Below are 22795 nucleotides of genomic sequence, written 5' to 3'. Positions count from 1 at the left end.
CCACGAATGGCAGATATGCAGTTTTCCCACCATGATACTTCCAACTATAAGCACCCCCACCTCCAGAGAACCAATGGCACTGCAGACTCTTTTTTGTGGGTCTTGTGATCTGCTATCAAGTTAACGACCACCTCTTCCAGTCTGCCGAATGTGTTGAGTGAGTTCTTGTACGCCTGCTGTGATGTAGTGTTGCCAAGCTTGCCCCCATCCTGCATGTGCAGAACAGCATGTAAACTGAGGCTGCTGGGCAAAGCAGCATCAGAAAAGTATGTTGGGCAGCAGCATGCGAAGGTAGCGTCACTCTCCCGGGGCCAAGTTAATGCGATAGAAGCACCTTTTGCTAGGTAGAGCAAATTAGGATGACTGTCACCATCCCCTTCCACTTGGTTTGGTCCTTAAGAATTTGACTGAGAATTTTGCTATGTATAGAATTATAGACACAAGCTTGTATTTTACTATGGTTCAGTACTTTGTTGTTCTAGCTCCCTATACCTAACCAACAGGATTGCTGAACATAACTTTTGCATGGAGACATTGGCCTTGCTGTGACCAGTAGTATCCAAATGTTCTGTGTTGGGGAATGAGTTGTTTCCATTTTGTGTTTACTGTGGAAAGAGGAACAGAAAGAGTTACAAAATAGAACATTTGTGAATTAGGAGTGCATTACAGTAAACAAATCTTTTTAAATGAAGGAGTGCGATCCTCTTTTTGAAGTCCTTCCCAGAGCTTGGTGAGTTAATGATATTGTGCAGAATGTAATTTTTGTTTATTTGGAGTGAATACAGGCAAGAATTACTCATTCAGATTTCTTGGCTTAAGTTTTATATGTAGGTCATTCTTCAGAACTGGATTTGAGTTTTTAGCGACCTCAGTAATCGTAGATTCACAGTGGTATAGTCACTGGTATTAAAGCTGCATTATTCCTTTTGAATGGGCTCCTTGTCAAATTCATGGTGCCTGAGTAAATCAGTCACTGATGTCTACATACTGAGGGGGAGTTAGAAACAGAATGTCCTTAGTACTGATAAATGACATATTCCCTGAGCAAAATGCAACTGAATCTTTTAAGAAAACTAATTCTTTTTTTAAAAAAAACATTCAAACTCCACCATGAAGTCTTCCCCTCACTGTGTGGGGCTTTTATATGTTGATAAAGTACTGTTGGCAGCATGCCCCGGGTACTCGCATTGCCAGTGGCACATTATCATTATAAAGGTGGTGAAGTCTATCTCAGGCATCTAAATAACTTAATTTATGTGGGTCCTGAGACACGTCACCAAAAGCTGTGCCATGATTCTCCATTCTAGGTCTGGCACACGACAAAAGGAGCAACTCTCCTCGGTTGTGGATCTCCAGTTCAGATCCTCCGCCCCTGCACCGAACATTAAAAATGCTGTTATGTCAACCTGTGTTGTATGCTGTCGAGGTAAAGGAATGCTATTGTTAGTGACTATTTAGCTAGACTACCATGTCCCTGATGCACCCTAAACTTAAGCAAGACTCTTACAGGACCCGTGAGAGACACTTGCTTAATAAAAGGGTCGTAATTGCTTTGGGATTTACAAAGCCTAGTCTGCTGTCACTTTGTGCTCAGGTGCTGTTAACGAAGGATCCCACTTGGCTGATTTTCAGTTCAAATTTTACATGAATAACCTGAGTATTTCTTGACTTGTCATGAATTTGAGGACCATTAGTAAGAATTTTGCATTTGAAGGTTTCTGGACTGCCTTCCGTTTTAACAGAGAATTTCCATAACGTCAGCTCTTTTTTGTTTTTATAACTTGCTATCAATTTACCAGATTTGATGGACCATAGAACGCACATTGCCCAAGTTGTCCCACTTTGATAGGCTCGCCCCATGTCTTGAGAGGGACTTCTGTTAGCTTTGGCAAGGTTGTTCATTTCAGATTCAAAACAATTTGAATAAATCTCTAAACTTTCATTAGTCAGTAAATGACCTTCATGTTTCAATATTAAGCATATAGACCAGATGGTCCCAGGTTCAGTCCCTAACCTATGCTGAATTAGATGCTCACACCAGGGGCAACAAGTGCCACAGGCTTGGGAGGAGACAAGTCAGCCAGGGTTCCTATTCCTCATTTTCATTGCTAATTGTGTTGGAAAGTGTGCTTGTTTAGTTGGCCAAGGACAGGATCAGGCTCACCAGTGTTGCCCTTCATGAATGAATAACCTGGCAGTCTGTCTCGGCTCATGTACAATGGCCACTTGGGCAAGGTGCCAGAGGGCAATCGGCTTCCATGGACCTGTGATTTAGCAGGAGTCAGCAATTTTAAGAGGGAAATTGGATAAATAAACTTTTATGAGTGAGCATGAACTGTTTCAAATCAAATTATGATTAAGACAGAGCTATGATGGGCTTCAAATTATAACTTTTCTGTATTTCTATCAATTTTTGCGAGGTCATGTATTATGAATTTAAACTGGGCTTCTGTCACAAGATGCTGAAAAGAATTACATCTTTTGTATGTGGGAGAAGTGAGACAAATATTTTCAGGGAATAGCTTCAATGGGAGGTAACCTTGCTCAGTTTGATTTGTTTGTAAATTATTCAGGTCAAGGTTATTCAACTAACAGCTCAGATTGTTTAATTGATGTATGCAAGCTTGTCACTGTGAGGGTAGGAAAGAAACTAATTGTGTATGATTGCCACAGCCATTAAAGATGGTGTCTGGTTTCAGTCCTGGCCTGGTGAACACCGACGGGCCGCATCCTATCCACTCGGTGATAGAAGCTAATGAGAAAGTACTGGGTGCTTCCAGTAAACACTGCGACTTTTCATACTCTGCAGTTCATTTTCGGTTGTTTGAGAATGTTTGAGCTCAGTTGGGAATGTTCACTTTGTCTCTGCAGCAACTTTGTACCAGGAAATCATGCAGTTTATTGAACTATGGAAGAAGTACGCTCTGAAGATATCTTTAAACTCTCGTTTCAAGATTTCAGTTTGTGCTGTCACGGGGGAGACCATGATGCAATATGTGTTGAAAATGTTATTGTGGTGCAAAACTTGGCTCTCAAGGGGTTAAATTCACAGGGCAACAGGGCTGGTAGGTTATATTAGGTTTCAGATGGGGCATCGGAACCATTTGACATTCACACTAATTGTTGCTGTGACAATTCTACTGATTTGAACTCCTTGGGTCATTATCAAGTTGGGCTGGTGGATTCTGTTCCAGTTTTGGGGGTGGGGGGGGGGGGGGCGGTGATGTCAGTTTTAACTGAAAGTTGACAGTGGAGTTCATCTTAGGAAAGATGACAGACTTTTGGAGAATGAAACAGGTTGCAAGCGCAGCTGTGAGGGCATTAACTGAGGTGAAGAGGTGAGGAATATTGGAGGATAGTTAGATCCCTTGTTTAAGTCCACTAAGACATGGGGAAGCATGGTGTGTTTATTTTGTATCATTGTGAGAGATAACTTGTATTGGTTGACCCAAGTGCATCTAATCACTGTTCTGTACATTCACCGTACAATAGAAAAAGTAGCGTAACCATTCAGACCAAGCCTCAACTCATCTCGTGTTAACTTAGTCTGCCTTTGGAGAGATTGAAGAAGTATACCTGCGAAAGACACAAGAATCCAGTCTCGATCACAGGGTGGGTACAATTGGTACCTCCCTCGGTTATGCATCATATAAGTAGATACAGAGCACTGTGAGTCAGCTCCCATAAAAGTATGATGCTTAAGGAAGTGACTGATGTTACTGAAACAGAGATGATATCGACAACAACAACAACTATTTGCATTTATAAGGCACCTTCAACATAACACAACATCTCAAGGTGCTTCACGGTCATTATCAGACAAATTTGATACCGAGCCACATGGAGATAATCGGACAGGTGACCAAAAGCTTGGTCAGAGGTGGGTTTCAAGGAGCGTCTGAAAGGAGGAGAGAGAGGGTAGAGAGGCGAAGAGGTTTCGGGAGGGAATCACAGAACTTAGGCCTGAGGCAGCTGATGGCATGACTGCTAATGGTGGGGTGTTGGAAATTGGGGATGCAGAGATCTTGGACAGTTGTTTGGCTGGAAGAGATTGCAGAAATAGCAAAGGGCTGGGTCACGGAGGGATTTGAACACGAGCATGAGAATTTTAAATTCGAGGCATTACTGGACCGGGAGCTAATGTAGGTGAGCGAGCAGAGGGGTGATGGGTGAGTGGGATTTGGTGCGAGTTAGGATATGGGTAGCAGAGTTTAGGATGAGCTGAAGTTGACGGAGGGTGGGAGATTGGCTAGGAGAGCATTGAAAGTCTGGAGGTAAGAAAAGCATGGATGAGTGTTTTGGCAGCACATGGGCTTGAGGCAGGGGTGGAGTCGGGCGATTTTATGGAGGACACACCCTAATTTGTAACAGGTTGTAAATTTCAAATTATCGAGGGGCGCGTCTCTTTTTGGAAACTACAATTCACTGTGAACATGAGTATTGAGTGGGGAAAGAGCCTGAATTGTTGCAGTGCCTTTTACGCTGACATTGGCCCAGATTTTGTTGAAAAAATAACTACACTTGAACGATGCACACTTATTAATGCACAAATCGGCCAGCACCTTGTGGCGAAGAAGTGATACTGTGAATTGCGAATCGCCACAACTTGCTGGCCAATTTGTGCTGCTCTGCCATTAGCTTTGCGAAAACAGCATGTTGCACTAAACCTTCCAGTGATTTTCATGAAGTTGCTGCGTTTGTACATTAATTGCCCATTAAACTGGCCGCAGAAAGTTAAGTCCAGTAATTAATAGCGTAATTACCCTTTTAACAATGTGATAATTGTTAATGACAGCCAATAAACCTATCTTGCCCAGAAAGTGAACAGTTAAATGCGTGCAGTCTCATTCCTTCAGGTTGTTAATTGTTGGAGATTTTAGAAATATCAAATTTAAAATTAATTTTTTTTTCTTACTTTTCCTTTGTCCCTTTTCTCTCTCTCAATTTAATCTTTCTTCCCCTCTCTTAATTGCTTTCAGTACCTGATTTGACATTGAATTCAACCACTCTAGTTCACCCTCCTTCTCAGTCCTTTTGTTTATTTCTCAATCCTTTAATCTCATTCGTCAAGGAGGTAGACTGTTTGTTCCATTGTTCACTAAGGTCCCAGGTGCCCTGTTCTCGCTGCGCATCAGCTCATACTTCCAGCAACTTTGAGCAAAAAATGTAAAAACCACAAAAAAGGCTAACTAGCGGGGCATGCCTTGAGATGCCCGGCTCGAGCAATGAGTGAGTGAGTGAGTGAGTGAGTGAGTGAGTGAGTGAGTGAGTGAGTGAGTGATAGATAAAATAAGGCAGTAATGAATTCTAATGTACATGTAAATCGGTGATTTGTTTACCATGCCACTTTGCCTAAACTCACAATCGCCTCCTCTGTGGTTTCAAAAAAGCAGGCCTCAGAGTTTATTATTCCCTATTTGTTTAACCATTTTAAAATAAGATAAATTGGATTTCAAACTGCAAATGACTGTCACAAGAGCAGGAACAAGAAAGAACAATTCAAATTAAAAATGAGCAACTACATCCATTCACCAGGTGTATTACAGTAGTATTGCTATTATTTCAGGAGTGATTGTGTTTCTTTTTTATTGTCTTTCAGGTTACATAATAAGCCTTGTTCTTCTAACCTTGCCTCGGCAGCACTTGGTCCAGCTGTACCTGTATGTTTTGACTGCGCTACTTTTGTGCGCTGGGCACCAAATTTCAAGGTAAGAATCATTTAGAGAGTTCAGTTACGTCATTGATTAAAAGCTGCTTGTTTTGTATAAAATTAAAATAGGAAAGATTAGATGTTGCGATGTGTTAGACACTGACCTGTCACTTATGGGACCTGGTTCAAATCCAGGCTGGATGGATGGGATGACGGTCTTCTCTACTGGCTGAGAGTTCTATCTGATATGATTTGGCATAATCTGAACGACAGCGCAAAGCTGCCCCTTTTCAGTATTAAGTGACACAAAATTGACAGTCTCACTCAGGCCACAGGATCACGAGAGTGGTAAATCGAAAAATGTCACCTTGGTGTAATCGGATCTCCTTGACTGAGGTTGGAGCTGAGACACATTGGCCAAAGTGGAGGCAGTTTTACTCTGTATTTAACCACGCTTCACCTGATCTGAGTGCTTAATGCTGTCACTGTTCTCAAAATGGAAACTGTTCTCAAGTGCTCCTGTCCTCACCTTGGGAGCAGAAAAATTGATGGAAAAATGACTTGTAAAAATACCAACTCTTAAGCTCTCGAAAGTTAATTTTGCCTATATTTGTTAAAGGAGCCGTGGCTTCCTGACATTATGGCTTGTGAGTTTGTGTTTCAGGTGATGTATTGTGACTACTCAAAGTAATAGTGTGCGATCTGGAGTGTCGGTTCTATTCCTATACTTTTTGTGTGCTGTTTCTGCATTTTATCTCTGGTTCATTCTCAATCATTTTCTTTTTGAGTTCCTGCCCATTTTGTTTTTGTCTTGTGTTTCTGTTTCCATGTTCTTTCTCTTTTCCCTTGTCCGTCACTGTTTCTGTCTTTCATTGTAGATATAGTTGATTGAAACTGGCAGATGGATTAACTTCAGAAACATCATTGGTGCCCCAAGATGGGTCCGAAATCAATCCCGCTGAAGCTCATTTGTGGGCAAATTGATAGATTTAATAGAAGCTGCTCCCTTTGCTTGTACCTTGTAGTGGCAATTTTGTATAATCTTGTCAGATAATGGTGGAAAGTGCACGTTTACTGTTTTCATATTAAAAATAATTTTCAACGGGTTGAAAATAGAATCATCATTGAGGCTATGTTTATATGAAGGCCCAAAGGGTAATGTGAAACTCTGGCAATTTGGACACTTCAACAGCTGCTGCTATCAGCAGGTTGCATAAATAATCATCCAAGTCTCCGGCTTCCAGTTTAATGGAAGAAGTTATGTAACTCGTTTAGAGTCCCAAATAGAAACTAGGGAGTGTTTAATGGACACATCAGTACAGCAGTGAAGCGTACTCTTCGCAATTTGTGCAACCCCCATGGCAATATTTGAACAATGTAGCTCTGCCAATATTTGCGTAATGTACATGTGTATGACTTGTACATTTGCATCACTGTTTTGCATGTGTTGATGTGAAGGCATACTGTGATCTTTATTGACGGATTGTTACTGTACTTTATCATCTATAAATCTTGAAGAAGCTATTGATAAATAATGTAATTAGTGTAGCAAATTGCAGTGTGTCATTACAACACTTGATTGCGTCTGCAGGATCTATTGATACACTGTATCTCGGATCATCAGTTTTTGAAGTGATAATGCAATGAAGATTGCAGCAGTGTTTCTAAACCAAAATAATAAGGAAAATATGACCCAAGTTTCTGTTTGGTTTGGGAAATATTTTGAATTTAAAACTGATATTAGGAGGAGTGATAAATGTTTTGCTTAATTCGTAGATAAACAGGGTTGTAGACAGGATAGCAGAGGCAAAAACACGAAGGTTGCTCAAAATTGAGTCAAATGCTGAGATAGGAAAGTTGGAGTACTACTGGGATGAGCTTCAGTGTGCTGAATGCCCTGGATTTTTTTATTTCTTTATATTTTGAAATTGTATTTTTTAATCAGTAAACCAAGCATACATATCTCATTTCTGTTAGGATATTTTTGTGGACCTGACCAGGTGATGCAGGAGTGAAATTATGAATGAATTGGATGTCAGATCTACTTGCTGAGTCAGTATAATTTCCAGTGTGATCTTCTGTTTTAAACTTTTTTTTGTTTTCTTAGTCAAACAACAATAATGTTTTATGTATATATGTTGTGCAGCTTTCACCATTGTTACAGTAGAAATGGAAGGTTTGTGCTTGTGTGAGCTGCAGAAATGAAAGATCCTTATATGGCTGTTGGAAGCACTCGTGGAAAGTAGTCTGGCTGGTGTTAGGTTCCTATGTACTGTGGCATTGTTACAAACTTCAGACTTGCATTTCCAATAGGCATACAGCTGCAACATGGGATAAGTGATTAGATACTGAAAATGCTTGTTTTCAAAGCTGTCTCACTGTCATACTCAAAAGGGTTATCCATTTCAGCTGTGCAAATGTAATGTTGCTTTTGGCTGCAGAATTAAATGTGGTGAATGTTCCATATATAAATTTTTGGAAGGTATTTGATAGGTGGCCACAAGAAAGACTTGTGACAAAAATTTAGGAAATGCAGCTGTATGGATCGTGGGATGACTCGGGGATTGAAAGCAGAGAGGAAAAGTTTTTTTGGATGAATTGTTATGGGTATAAGTGGGCCCCAGGTATCAGTGCTGGAAACACTTGTTTTGGGGATGGACACAAAAGTGATAAGTTTTGTTGATACTGAGTTCGGGCTCATGGCAAGCTCAGAGAAGATTCGAGGAAGACATGGGTTCAGCAGATAGGTGGCAGATGCAGTTGAATATAAAGAAATGTGAAGTATCTTAAACCTTCATTTCAAAGACCTTGATATGCAAATGTTTGTTGCTCGGGTTGCTCTTTGAGGGAAAGTCTCGCAGTTCATCAGGAGTGTTTGAAACAAGCAATTTGTTCCTAGGAAAGGGCCAGTCATATCGTTCAAAGAAAAACATCCTCTGATTTTTCACACATAAATTTGATTGGTAACGATTTGAATTATAGAATTAATTCTGTTTCCTTTGTTTACAAGTTGTGCTTGAAAGGAATTAGAAAGTATATGTCGACTGACCTGCCCAAATTCAGTACTTCTAAAGCTACCAGAGAGACAGACAACTCCGTGGAAGGATAACATAGATTCTATCTTTCACGACATATCCAAGGAGGAATAGTAAAGCCTGTAACTTCTAAATCTACTTTTGCTGTTGTTTAACTGAAAATCTAGTATATGTTGCTGTTGTTGAATTATCCAACTGCAAATCTTCCATTTGTCTTTATACTATTGATGTGTTACTGTTAGTTGTTCGGTCGTTTGTGGCCGAAACCACAGTCTGATGGCGTTTATTCTACTTATGTTTATTCCACCACTTTCCAAGTCAATTATATTAAATGGAGATAAATGATATATCCAGTAAACCGAAGTACAGTGACAAGGGCTTCTATTTGACCCTAGGCTCACTACAGTTACTTAAGCATCGAGCAGGTAGACTCATGTTTGTGGGGGCAACGACTCACTTAACTGGAGTGATCTGTGGTACTCAATCCAAGAAAAATATTTGAGGTCAATATTTAGAATGTTTAAAACTTTCACATGCTTTATTTGAGGTTGGTAATGTTATTTTAAGCGAAGCTCCCCAATAGTGTTTGGGTTAGAGAGGAGAAAATCAGCAAAAATGACTGTTACCGATCAATACACAGTGAGATGTTCTGGAAAGTGAATGTGTTTAGACAACGAGTGGGAAAAAAGGATTGTGTTCAGCTGTGACACCCTTCACAAGCCAATAGCTTACTGACACTGTTGAGGCTCACCCATGGGGGAAGGGGGGGAGAGATGACTTGGCTGACGTATCTGACAGTTGCCTGTATCCATACCTGAGCAAGAGTCCGTGCCCGAGGGAAAAGAAAGAACTTGCATTTATATAGTGACTTTCATGTTATTGGAATGTCCCAAGTCCTTCACAGCCAGTGAAATTAACTTTAGAATTGTATGTATTATTTTGTAGACAAATGCTGCAACAAATTTGCGCACAAGTAAGTACTTGTACGCACTTATTGCGCAGGTTGTGTAAGAGAAACTGATGGATATATATTTTCAGTATGTTTGACTGTGTCCCTACACATTTGGGAATTGCCAGTAACCCTTTATACTTAAAATTAAAAAAGAAATATCCTGATGCAGGATTGATGTCTTATTTTTTTCAAAAATAGCTTCAGAATTGGATTGATAAATAGCATTGGGGGTTGACTACTGTAGAGTGACACAATCTCCAATTTCAACAGGAATCAATTTCAAGCGAAATCAACATTCGCACCATAGATGCAGTCACTTAAGGGGAAAGTGGGGGGGGGGGGGAAGGGTTATGTCCATCATCTTCCCAAATGTTTTGGGTTATGTCCCCTCTCTTGCTTCAGATTGCTCTCGTTTGCCCACCCCACCCACTCTTTTTATATGTGCATCTGGTTCTCACAAATCACATATTGCAGTGTGATCAGTTACAGCTGCTTTTTTTTCTCTCCCCTCTGTTTTCTCTCCTTTACCGAAGAGGTGAGCTTTGCTGGTGTATGGTTTTACAGGTGTTAGTCATCAACAATTACTACACCCAATTGGCTGCTATTCATGTATAGGCCCAGATCGTGATTGCAAGCTAGCTATTTGACTATAGGGGATCACAACCAAAACCAATTCTGTTGATACTTCATATTCTGAATAGTAATTGGGAGCAGGGACCCTATCTCTTTGTTCTCCCCCTGGTTATCCTATGGGTGCCGAAGTCAGTTGTAGTGCTTTGGTGCCACTTGGTTGTATTCTGTTAACTTAGCAGAAAGCACAAATAGATAACAGGATTTTCGGGTCTGTGTGGCTGAAGTACGCATTGGGTTTACTGGCTGACACCCCCAAGTGCAGTAATGTGGATCAGAGGGGTATAGGTTGAATCCCAATGATTCACCACAAAGACGTCCTGATCTAAGCTATGCTGTTGTGGGAGGCACGACTTGGAGATCAGACTGTTCTCCCCATAGTTTTCCCTCCTTAGAGGGGAGCAGTGCTTTCCTTGTGACTGTTTATCAAGTGGAATTGGCAGAGGGAGAAGACTTTCAGCCCGTTACGCTGGCTGGGAAAAGTGCAGAGTGTAAGAAGTCTTCAGAAGACTAAAAGAAATCCGTTAAAGAAATTTGAAGGCCCCCCGTTTGCATGATGATTCAAGGCCTGGTGTCGCACTAAGCCAAATGGACCAGAAGGCCCCATGTTAAAATCCTTGGTCTGTACTGGGTTATCTGTGGTAGCAATTGGATGCTACAGTTGGCCTCAACACCCTTGGGCCCGCAAGGTAGGAATAATATCAGCCAGATTCCCTTTTCCTGTTGGCTGTTTAAGAGCTTCCTGCTCCCTGTGGTGACGTCAAGTGAGAACAGAATCAGGCTTGACTATAATGCTCTCGAATCGAATAACCTGCCAACATTCACCATCTTTTTTTGTATACAAAGTAAGCCAATTGGGCTAAGTACCTGAAGACCGCTTGTTTGGTTATGTTTCAACAGACACATGAGTTCAGGTGAGGAAGGCAGAAAGGGGATAGAAAATTAAGGGGTTGTCAGAAATTTGTTTCTTCCGGGAAGTGAATTGAGGTCTTTGCAGGATCTCGTACTTGCTATGTCCAGTTCTGCAATGCTAATTTCTCCAAATCAGTTACTTCAGAATTTTTTTTCCCGCATTTCATTTTAACATGTTGTAAAGGAAGTTCTTGACATTAAGCATCGTATTTAAATGTTGGTATGCAATAAGTTGGGATTTTCATCGTATGTATAAAAAGGGGCAGAAATACATAACGTTAAAATTTGAGCTGATCTAATATTAGTCTTTACAGACATAGCTAATAAGGAGGCAGTTTGATCGAAATGTCAATATCCTGTTTGTTTCTTTTAATTTACAGGGACTTTGTGAGGAGTGAGATTGAGTTCGGCCACGATGGACCTGTGTACGAGGAGCCTTTGTCTCTGAACCGCTTCACGACAGCTTTGATAGGTAAGGTGGGACTTTGAAATTCACCTCCTGAATAATACTTGCTAGTAAATTTCATAAGTTTGGAAGTGACATTGATAAAATCTAGTGTCATCATACATTGACACAAAATATCAGTTATACCTACAAAGGTTTCCAAAAATTTGTTTGGAAATTGTCATATTCTGGTGGTAAGGAAATGGTTTCCAAATCTTTGCTTTTTGTGAATTACTCCCTTCCTGTTTTCTCCGAAGACAGTGACTCATGCTGCGGTATTGTACCATGGAAGGCTGTTTAGTATTGGTCAGTCAGTATTGGTGGGTCTTTGAGCACGGCGGGGGCATTGCAGCTGAGGCCAAACCTCTTCTGACCCAACATCCACCCCATGTGATTTTCAGCAAGAATCACTGGATAGATGTCATGAATGGCTGCTCTGCCTTACTTTTTCCCCTTCTCTCTTTTACCCCTACCCTGGAGACACAGAGACCAGTTGTAGTCCCTCAGCTGCTGCCCTTGCTGAGATCAGTTCATAAATCATGGAGGATACGACAGGGGTCCAATGTGATTAAACTTAAGCAGCACATAATACAAAAATGAAATTGCCAGTTGGGTGTGCAAATTGTTTCAATGCGGTATCAAATAGCGGGGGGGCTTATGGGCAAGTCTCCATGTAATGGATAACTATTTTTAGTCATTTTTGTTTTTAACATGTTCAAATGACGAAAAATTTAATGCAGGGCCTACCGTAACCTGATTCTGGATCTACGCCCTTCTTTCCCATGCCTCCCCGTTTGAATCCCTCCAATCAAGTTTCCGCCACCACAGCACTGCAATGGCCCTAACCAAACTTAGAAAAGGCATTGTCTGTGATTATGATCATTGTGCATTATCCATCCTTGTCCTCTCTGCAGCCTCAGCATGTTTGACTACACCATCCTCCTGCAATGCCTCCCCTCCATTGTCTGCCCATGGGAGTACCTTTGCTTGGTTCTACTCTTATGTATTGAATTGTAATCAGAGCATCTGTAGCAATGCCTTGTCTGAAATCCAATATCTGATGAGCTGTAATTTCCTCCAGCTAAAAATCAGGAAGACTGAAGCCATCGGTTTCAGCCTGCTTGCCACTGACACCACCACCTCGGCCATTGCCTCGGCTGAACCAGATTTTTGCAGCCGTGGCATCGTGATTGATGCTGAGCTTCAGAACCCATGTCTTCTCCATCACAAGGACCGCCTACTACACACCTGTAACAGAGCCCTCCTCTGCACCAACTTCAGCCCATCTGCTGCTGAAACCCTCATCCATTTGTTTGTCATATCCAGACTTGATTAATCCAATTTTCTCCGAGCCAGCCTCCCATCCTCCACCTTCTTCAAAATTCAGCTTATTCAAAACTCTGCTGCCCATCTCCTTTTACATACTAAGTCCTGCTTGCCCATCAACCCTGAGCTCACTGACCTACATTGGCTTCCGGTCCCCCATTGCCTTACTTAAAAAAATTCTTATTATTGTGTTTAAATCCCCCATTGTCTCAACCCTCTCTTCCTCTGTAACCCCTCTGTCCTTCACCCTACCATTATGGTTTCAGTTGCCATGGCCCCATGCTCTGGATTTCCATCCCTAAGCCCCTCTGCATATCCACAGTCTCTCCTTTAAGACTCTCCTTTAAGACGCTCCTTAATACACACCACTTTGAACAAACTTTTGGTCATCGTTCCTAATGTCTGCTTTGGCTCAAAGATTTTTTTTCCTCAGGTCTGTGTGAACTGTTCTGGGATCTTTGTATATGGTAAAGGTGCAACATATAAAGGCAAGTTGTTCTTGTGTATGCCATTGTGCAGGGATTCAGTTGTGTTGTTGGTTGTGACTTCTGCAATGAGGACTTGGGAAAAGTTGGGAAGGAGTAACATGAGAAATACGAGCAGGAGTAGGCCGATCGGCACCTTGAGCCTGCTCCGCCATTCAATAAGATCATGGCTGATCTGATCCTAACCTCAAATCGAAAGAACACAAGAAGTAGGAGCAGGACCCGGCCACTCAGCCCATGGGCCCGCTCTGCCACCCAAAGGGCCTTGACCGATCCGAACTTAGCTTCATGTCTAATTTCCTGCTCGCTCCCCGTAACCCCTAATTCCCTTTACTTCTAGGAAACTGTCTATTTCTATTAAATTTATTTCATGATGTAGCTTCCACAGCTTCCTGGGGCAGCAAATTCCACAGACCTACGACCCTCTGAGTGAAGAAGTTTCCCTTCATCTCAGTTTTGAAAGAGCAGCCCCTTATTCTAAGATTATGCCCCCTAGTTGTAGTTTCACCCATCCTTGGGAACATCCTTACCGCATCCACCCGATCAAGCCCCTTCACAATCTTATATGTTTCAATAAGATCGCCTCTCATTCTTCTGAACTCCAATGAGTAGAGTCCCAATCTACTCAACCTCTCCTCATTCGTCCATCCCCGGGATTAACCGAGTGAACCTTCTTTGTACTGCCTCGAGAGCAAGTATGTCTTAAGTATGGACACCAAAACTGTATGCAGTATTCCAGGTACGGTTTCACCAATACCTTATATAACTGCAGCAATACCTCCCTGTTTTTATATTCTATCCCCCTAGCAATAAAAGCCAACATTCCGTTGGCTGCCTTGATCACCTGCTGCACCTGCACACTAACTTTTTGATTTTCTTGCACTAGGACCCCCAGATCCCTTTGTACTGCTGTACTTTCCAGTTTCTCGCCATTAAGATAATAACTTGCTCTCTGATTTTTCCTGCCGAAGTGCATAACCTCACATTTTCCAATATTGTATTGCATCTGCCAAATCTCTGCCCACTCACCCAGCCTGTCTATATCCCCTTGTCGATTTTTTATGTCCTCCTCACTCTCTACTTTCCCTCCCATCTTTGTATCATCTGCAGACTTTGATATGTTACACTCGGTCCCCTCCTCCAAATGGGTAAAAAGATTGTAAAGCGTTGGGGACCCAGCACCGACCCCTGCGGAACACCACTGGCTACTGGTTGCCAGTCCGAGAATGAACCATTTATCCCAACTCTCTGCTTCCTGTTAGATCACCAATTCTCCACCCATGCCAGAATATTACCCCCAATCCAGTGATTCTTTATCTTGAGCAATAACCTTTTATGTGGCACCTTGTCGAATGCCTTCTGGAAGTCTAAATACACTACGTCCACTGGTTCCCCTTTATCCACCCTGTACGTTATGTCCTCACAGAACTCAAGCCATGCTGACTTTGTCCTAATAAATTATGTTTATCTTAATGTTCCGTTACTGTCTCCTTAATAATAGACTCCAAAATTTTACCCACCACACATGTTAGGCTAACTGGTCTATAATTTCCAGCCTTCTGCCAACGAACCTTTTTAAATAAGGGTGTTACATCAGCAGTTTTCCAATCTGCCGGGACCTTTGCCGAGTCCAGAGAATTTTGGAAAATTATTACCAAAGCATCCACAATCCCTACTGCCACGTCCCTCAAGACCCTAGGATGTTAGCCATCAGGTCCGGGGATTTATCCGCCTTGAGTCCCATTATTTTACTGAGTACCAATTCCTTAGTGATTTTAATCATTCAGCCTCTTGTTTGGTTGCCTTTATCAGGAACTTTATGGAAAAGAGATGGCGGTACTATGATGTCCTGCTGCATGCTACATTTTTAATGATTGAAGTAGTCTTTTTCTAAAAGAAAAGCCCAATAACATTCATTGCGATAATGTTGTTGTTGCCTCATCCATTGTATAATAATCTTGGCCTTTATTACAAGAGGATTTGAGTACAGGAATAAAGATGTCCAACTGCAATTATATAGGGCCTTGGTGATATTGCACCTGGAGTACTGTGTACAATTTTGGTCTTCTTACCAAAGAGAGAATATACTTGTCATAGAGGGAGTGCAACAAAGGTTCACCAGACTGATTCCTCCGATGGCGGGATTGTCATATGAGGAGAGATTGAGTGAACAGGCTTGTATTCTCTGGAGTTTAGAAGAATGAGAGGTGATCTCCTTGAAACATACAAAATTCTTACAGGGCTCAACAGGGTCGATGCAGGGAGGATGTTTCCCCTGGCTGGTGAGTCCAGAACCAGGGGTCACAGTCTCAGAATTAGGGGTAGGCCATTTTGGACTAAGATGTGGAGAAATTTCTTCACTCAGAGGATGGTAAATCTGGAATTCTCTACCCCAGAGGGCTGTGGAGGCTCAGTCATTGAGTACATTCAAAACAAAGATAGATAGATTTCGAGATATTAAAGACATCAAGGGATATGGAGATAGTGCACGAAAATGGCATTGAGGTAGAAGATCAGCCATGATCTTGTTGAATGGCGGAGCAGGCTTGAGGGGCCGAATGGCCGACTCCTCCTATTTCTTATATTATGTAAAAGAAAGATCATCGTTTTAGGGCAAGGATGCATATAGAGAAGTACTTTTGGTGCGAACTACTTACTACTCCATCCATATCTCTGCCCCATCGTTTATGAACATTTTCTCCTATCTGTTAGAATCGTTACCATCCAGCACTGCATTGTACCTCCAGAGTGATGGTTCAATGTAAGTGCTCAACTGTCATTCAACTTCACTACCAGGGAAGTATGTATCATAGTGGGTACAGCACAGGAGCCGGCTCTTTGAAAGAGCTATCCAATTAGGCCCATTCCCCTGCTCTTTCCCCATAGCCTTGTAAATTTTTTCCCTTTGAGTATTTCTCCGATTTCCTTTTGAAAATTACTATTGAGTCTGCTTCCACCACCCTTTCAGGCAGTACATTCCAAATCATGACAAACTCGCTGCATTAAAAAAATGTTTCCTCGTTGCCTCTGGTTCTTTTGCCGATCACCTTAAATCTGGTCCTCTGCTTACCAACCCTCCTGCCACTAGAAACAGTTTCTCATTTACTCTATCAAAACCATGCATGATTTTGAACACCTCCTATCAAATTTTCCCTTAACCTTCTCTGTTCTAAGGAGAACAATCCTGGTTTCTCCAGTCTGTCCACATAATTGAAGTCCCTCATCCCTGGTACTATTCCAGTAAATCTCTTCACCCTCTTAGGCCTTGCTATCCTTCCAAAAGTGCAGAGCCCAAAATTGAATGCAGTACTCCAGCTTTGGCCTAAGCAGTGTTTTATAAAGATTTAGCAAAACTTCCTTGCTTTTGTACTCTATGCCTCTATTAATAAAACCCAGGATTCCATATGCTTTTTTAACAGCCTTCTCAACTTGTCCTGTCACCTTCAAAGATTTGTGTACATAAACCCCCGGGTCTCTCTGATCGTGCACGCCCTTTAAAATTGTACCATTTAGTTTATATTGCTTCTCCTCATTCCTCCTTCATACTTCTCTGCATTAAATTTCATCTGCTATGTGTCTGCCCATTTCACCAGTTTGTCTATGTCCTCCTGAAGTCTGTTACTATCCTCCACATTGTTTACGACATTTCTGAGTTTCTTGTCATCTGCAAACTTGGAAATTATATTCCCCATACCCAAGTCCAGGTCATTAATATATAACAAAAAGAGCAGTGGTCAGACTACTGACCCCTGGTGAACACCACTGTATTCTTCCCTCCAGTCTGAAAAACAACCATTCACCACTACTCTCTGCTTTCTGCCCTATATCTATTTTGTATCCATGCTGCCACTGTCCCTTTAATCCCATGGGCTTTAATTTTGCTAACAAGTCTATTATGTGGTATTTTATCAAATGCCTTTTGAAAGTCCATATGCACAACGTCAACCGCACTACCCTCACCAACTCTGTTCGTTCATCAAAGAATTTAATCAAGTTAGTCAAACACTATTTTCCTTCAACAAATCCGTGCTGACTTTCATTTATTAGCCCATATTTTTCCAAGTGCCAATTAATTTTGTCCTGGATTATTGTCTCAAAGTTTCCCTACCACTGACGTTAGGCTGACTGGCCTGTAGTTACCGGGTTTATCACTCTCCCCTTTTTGAACAGGGGTGTAACATTTGCAATCTTCCAGTCCTCTGGCACCAACCCCATATCGAAGGAGGATGATTGGAAGATTGTGGCAGAGCCTCTGCAATTTTCAACCTTGTGTTCTGTAAATGCAAATCAATATCCAGGAAAGAAAACAAAATCCAGTTTCTATTTAATCAGTTGGGGAGCTACTATTGAGGCCTCTGACAGAATAATTTCATTTTATATATAAAGCACCTCCAATGATTCTCGGTAAAGGCATCAATTGCTGTAACACTTTACTATTCAGGTTGGAAGACACCAAGTTCAATTCCCAGTCTTCACTGAGTAATTTGATCTGAGCTGGGGTGACTGCAGAAGCATTACAGTTGGCCTTGGGTCCCTGGGGCTGAGGAAAGGAAGAATTCACACACATTTGTTATCCAGTGCCCTCTGCTGCAAATTGTATATGTATCGACATCGGTTGAGAACAGGATTCAGTTTGACTTGGAAAAGGAAGAAAATAGGGATGTTTTTCCCCAAAATTCATAATGAAGGGTCCTTTATTTATTTGTGATTCAAATGTGGAATATGGGGTTATCATCCAAATCAAAATGTACCATTCCATGATTAAAAATTGCAACAAAAATAGCTTTCTCTCTCCAGTGAGCCTCCTCATAAATAACCCTCTTCGAAAAAAGACTGGAAATGAAATTCAGATCAAGGCAACTGAGAGATGTTGAGATGCAGAAGTGAAAGAGAAAATTGCAGAAGCGTAACCAGAAAGTAGGAAATGTTAAGAGGAAGTGATAGGAGTGAGGTGCAGTTGGTATTTAATTTGAGCAAGTCAAAGTTGCAGTTAAAAGATTAACCAACCCAAGAATTCACTCCAAGGCTAAGTGGTCACTTTGTCCATTCTTAAAAACTATTTTACTATCGTTCTCGAGCCTTGAAAACTTAGAGTGGAAATAGTATTTTAAAAGCTGAAATACATAGAAATTAACTGGAGATGATTTTAAATATTTTGCTAATGTTATGCACCAGTACTCAAACTTAATGCTTTTTCTCTTGGTGCCCTCTTCTCCTGAAAGAACTGCTTGCTGTATGATTCCCAATTTTCTGCTTTTTTTTCATGGAGAGCAGCACAGCTGAATTGAACTGAATCCTGTTCTTGTCAAATGCCAAAATATCTATACTTTGCAGCAGAGGTGAATTTGGAATTCTCTAACCCAGAAGGCTGTGGATGCTAAGTCATTGAGTATATTCAAGACTGAGATTGATAGACTTTTGGCCTCGAGGGGAATCAAGGGTTATGGAGATCGGGCGGGAAAGTGGCGTTGAGGTCAAAGATCAGTCAAGATCTTATTAAATGGCGGAGCAGGCTCGAGGGGCTGCATGACCTCCTACTGCATCTATTTCTTAAGTTCTTCTGAGGTCAAGATTGTCAACCCTGGACGACGTCAAGTACGTTGGTCAGGTGGCCAATATTCTTGTGAGCCCTGACAAAAAGTGCCAGCAGGCTATTTGAGCCTGCTCCTCTCTCCATCTGTCACCCAGACACGCGTATTTACAGAACCAGAATCACTTGGTAATAATCAGGAGCAAGTATCCTGTTGATTTTCTTTCTTTGTTCCCTAACCTGGGACTGTTATTTAACTTGGAGCTATTGCTCCATCCCAGCTGATATCAGCCAATTTAACTATCAAGTAGTGGAACTTTTGACAACATTTTTCACACAAGGCTGCGACTTCCCCTCAAAGTGGTAGGAATTTAAGGTAAAATCTGGGAATTGCTATGAAATTAACTGACAAACAGGAAGCATTGGATACTTTTTAGTTAAGTCCTGTCAAGATGGGAAGTAGTGCTGAGTTGGGTACCCACAGATCAGCACTGGGACCTCTATTGTTTCTAATTTACATAAATGACAGATTCAGGAGCTCAAGGCAAAATTCATTGACATTCCAAACTTTGTGGGAGGGTTGGGCAGTTCAATTGATCTACGGAATGAGTTAGATGAATAATGTAAGTGGGCAGAACAGAAGCAGATGAAATTTAATGTAGACAAGTATTGCACATTGGAAGAAAAAAATGGCTATCATTAGTACTCCACGAATGGTGTTGAAATAGTTGGGGTTGAAGTTGAAAAGATCTGAGGGTGTTAAATGGACTTGGTGCGTGACAATCATTGTGGAGCAATAATCAATAAGGCACGTGAAGTGCTGAGTCAAAACAGTAAAGTGCAAGTTCTAGTCACCAAATTGCAATGGGGATATTAAAGTTCTGGATCAATGCTAAGAGCCACAAGACTGGTTCTTTGGGTCAGAGGGCTAATTTATGAAGAAAGACTGGAGAAACTTGGGTTGACATTCAGGCAAGAGAGCAGTTTATTCTGCCAAAAAACAAATTTAGGGCTCAAGTCAGGAAGTTCTTCACTTGGAAAGGACTTCCAGATAGTGCAGTGGAGGCAAAAATGCTGGATTCATTGAAGCCTGTTGTGATGGCAGGGGCAGTAGTTTTCTTCTGGATGGGCGAACTAAGGTTGGCTGAAAGGCCTTCCACATCTGTATCTTTCTGGTGATCTGGGATCAAAAATGAGACCTTTCTGATCTTAATTTATCCAATGAGTAGCTAAACTGAGCCATGGGGGAGGTGTGCTCAATGTTTTGTAAGTTGTGCAGCTTTGTGCTGTGATCTTGTACTCACTGGGATCTGGATTGAGAATGACTAAACTAATTTCTTTAACTTAAGACCAGACTTGAAATTTGAATGTGTACTTAACCAACAGTAGCACAAGGTTTTCCCTGTTTCTCCCAATTTCCTACCATTCAATATTTTTACTTTGAACACAGTTTCAAAGAAATACATCATTCACTGCCCACCATACTAACTCAATGTTTCCATTATCATATTCTTGGCACTCCATGCAAGACTGCTCCGAGCTTCAAACTGCTGAATAAAGCTCCGCTGTCCAAAGTCTTTCTGTTTCCTTGTGTTGATTGTGAAGTGGACTGTAACTACAAGAACTTATTTCATGGGTCATAACTGCAATTAAAGGAAGATGTCCATTGTCTCTTCTGGCTAGATGGAAACTCTTGGGCCATTTGAGTAGTTATAAATGCATAGAAGTTACAACACAGGAACAGGCCATTCGGCCCAACTAGTCTGTGTATTGCACTGCAACAAGCCAACTGAAATAATCTCTTACTGCTTGAAAAAGAGATAATAAATGAAAAATAAGTTGCACAGGTGAGCTGATTAGGTAATTTGTGAATGACAAAATGGAAGCTGATTATAGTTGAATGAAGCAATGCACTTAGTGTTGAGTTGTTCCTGGTGCAGGTCACCAGAGTTGAGGAACCATTGATCAGATCGTCAGAAAGTTTTTCACATGGAAAGGACTTCCAGATAGAGTTGTGCAAGCAAAGATGTTGGATTAATTGAAGCCTGTGGCATTGGCGGGGACAGTCGTTTTCTTCTGGATGGGCAAACTAGGATTGGCCGAAAGCCCTTCCACATCTGTATCTGTTTGGTGATCGGAACTTAGTTCATGGCCCATAACAGCAATTGGAAGATGTCCTTTGTCTCTCTTTTCTGACTGGATGGAAAGTGTTGGGCCATTTCTGAGCAGTTTTAATAGCATAGAAGTTACAACATGGAAGCAGGCCATTCGGCCCAATTACTCTGTCTATTGCACTGCAACAATCGACAGTGGCAGATCATGCCAAATTTCCACAACTACTCAATTATTAATACCTACATGTCAGAAAAATGAACAAGTATCAGGGTGGCTGGTGATGCAACTTTTAAGTGATTCTCTACATAATGAGTTTCCAGCCATAGAACTTTGTGGAGGGGAAGCAGAGCAGAGGAGAACATGTTATGAACATGCTAACTTGATGGACAGGAAAAGATTAGCTGGCCCATCAAGCCTGTCCCATACAGTCATGATACCTTTAGCATCATAATTTCCAACACATCCTTTCATCAGCCGCCATGTAATCTCCTGGGAGAGACAAAAAAGTAGATAAAAATCCAAGGCCAATTTAGGGAGACAAAATCTAAAAAATTCCTCTCCGATCCCCTAAGGCGATTAAAACTAGTCCAGGAGACCGCATCGGCCATAATTTATATAGCTCAGTGTCTCACCTATCTTTTGCATATTGTGATTTCCGCCCCAGCCTGGAATAGATCCAGCTGCCTTTTGAATGCAATGAATCCGCATTCGTCAGCTCTCTTTGAGGTGTGCAGTGAATCCACACTCACTGCATGGGCTGATAACTTGTTCCATTGCCTACTATCCTCTGGGAAAAGAAGAACCTTTTGACATCCAACCTAGTTATACTCTTGTGTAACTTATATGCATGACCTTTGGTTCCTCCTAACCAATCGAAGTAAAATAATCTATTGATACGAGCACAGTCGAGTCCTTTCGTTATTTTAAGCACTTCAATCAAATCGCCCTGGAGTCTGCACTTCTCTAAAGTAAATAGATCCAGCTTTTTAAAGCCCATCGGAGTAACTGAGGTGTTTTTAACTGGGCATTATTCATGTGTCCCTCCTCTGAACCTTATCCGAAGCTTCAATATCACCCACCACGTGAGGAGATCAAAACTGGACACAGTATTCGAAGTGGGTCCTAACCAAACTGTTATACAAGGACAATATGATGCTTTTTGTTTTATATTGTATCATCCTAGCCATGCAACTGAACACTCTATTTGCTTTGGCTATTGCTTCATGACACTGGTTGTGAACTGTAAAAGAGAATTTTACACTGTAAAACAGATCTTTTTCTTCACAGACTTCAGTGCTGTCCCCTATAGAGTAGTATACTTGGCTTTGACTCTGCCACATGCATAGCACTACATTTATCTATGATAAATGCCATTTGCCAAACATGGGCCCATTCCCCCATCGTGTCATGATCTGCTTGCAGTAGTTTATTTTGGTCTGCGATCTTAACACTCTCACAGATCTTTATCATTCACTAACATGCGAACCAGTCCCCCATCATCCATGTTATTATGAAAATCATGATGAGCAATGGTCCTAACCATGATTCCTGCGGGACACCACTGGTAACGGGTTTCCAAACAGATCTACAGCCGTTAATAACCACTTTTTGCCGATGGGAATGCAGCCAATTGTTAATTGACTTGGAACACCTTCCCACCAATTTCACAGGATTCTATCTTGTCGGATAACCTATTGTGCAGTACTTTATCAAAA

At 41.4% G+C, this 22795-nt stretch overlaps 1 protein-coding gene across 1 annotated transcript in view; it reads left to right on the top strand.

Moving 5' to 3' along the window:
- rnf145a (ring finger protein 145a) overlaps positions 1-22795 on the top strand; it is an 88370-nt gene that overhangs the window by 31307 nt on the left and 34268 nt on the right. The window contains exons 2-3 of the mRNA XM_067996539.1: positions 5600-5708; positions 11560-11651. Coding sequence (XP_067852640.1) covers positions 5600-5708; positions 11560-11651 — 201 coding nt within the window. The remainder of the gene's footprint in view (positions 1-5599; positions 5709-11559; positions 11652-22795) is intronic.

The sequence above is a fragment of the Heptranchias perlo genome, chromosome 14 (assembly GCF_035084215.1).
Source record: "Heptranchias perlo isolate sHepPer1 chromosome 14, sHepPer1.hap1, whole genome shotgun sequence".
Taxonomy (NCBI): Eukaryota; Metazoa; Chordata; class Chondrichthyes; order Hexanchiformes; family Hexanchidae; genus Heptranchias; species Heptranchias perlo.
Note: the sequence above shows the minus strand (reverse complement) of the source record. Positions and strands in the feature narration are given on the sequence as shown.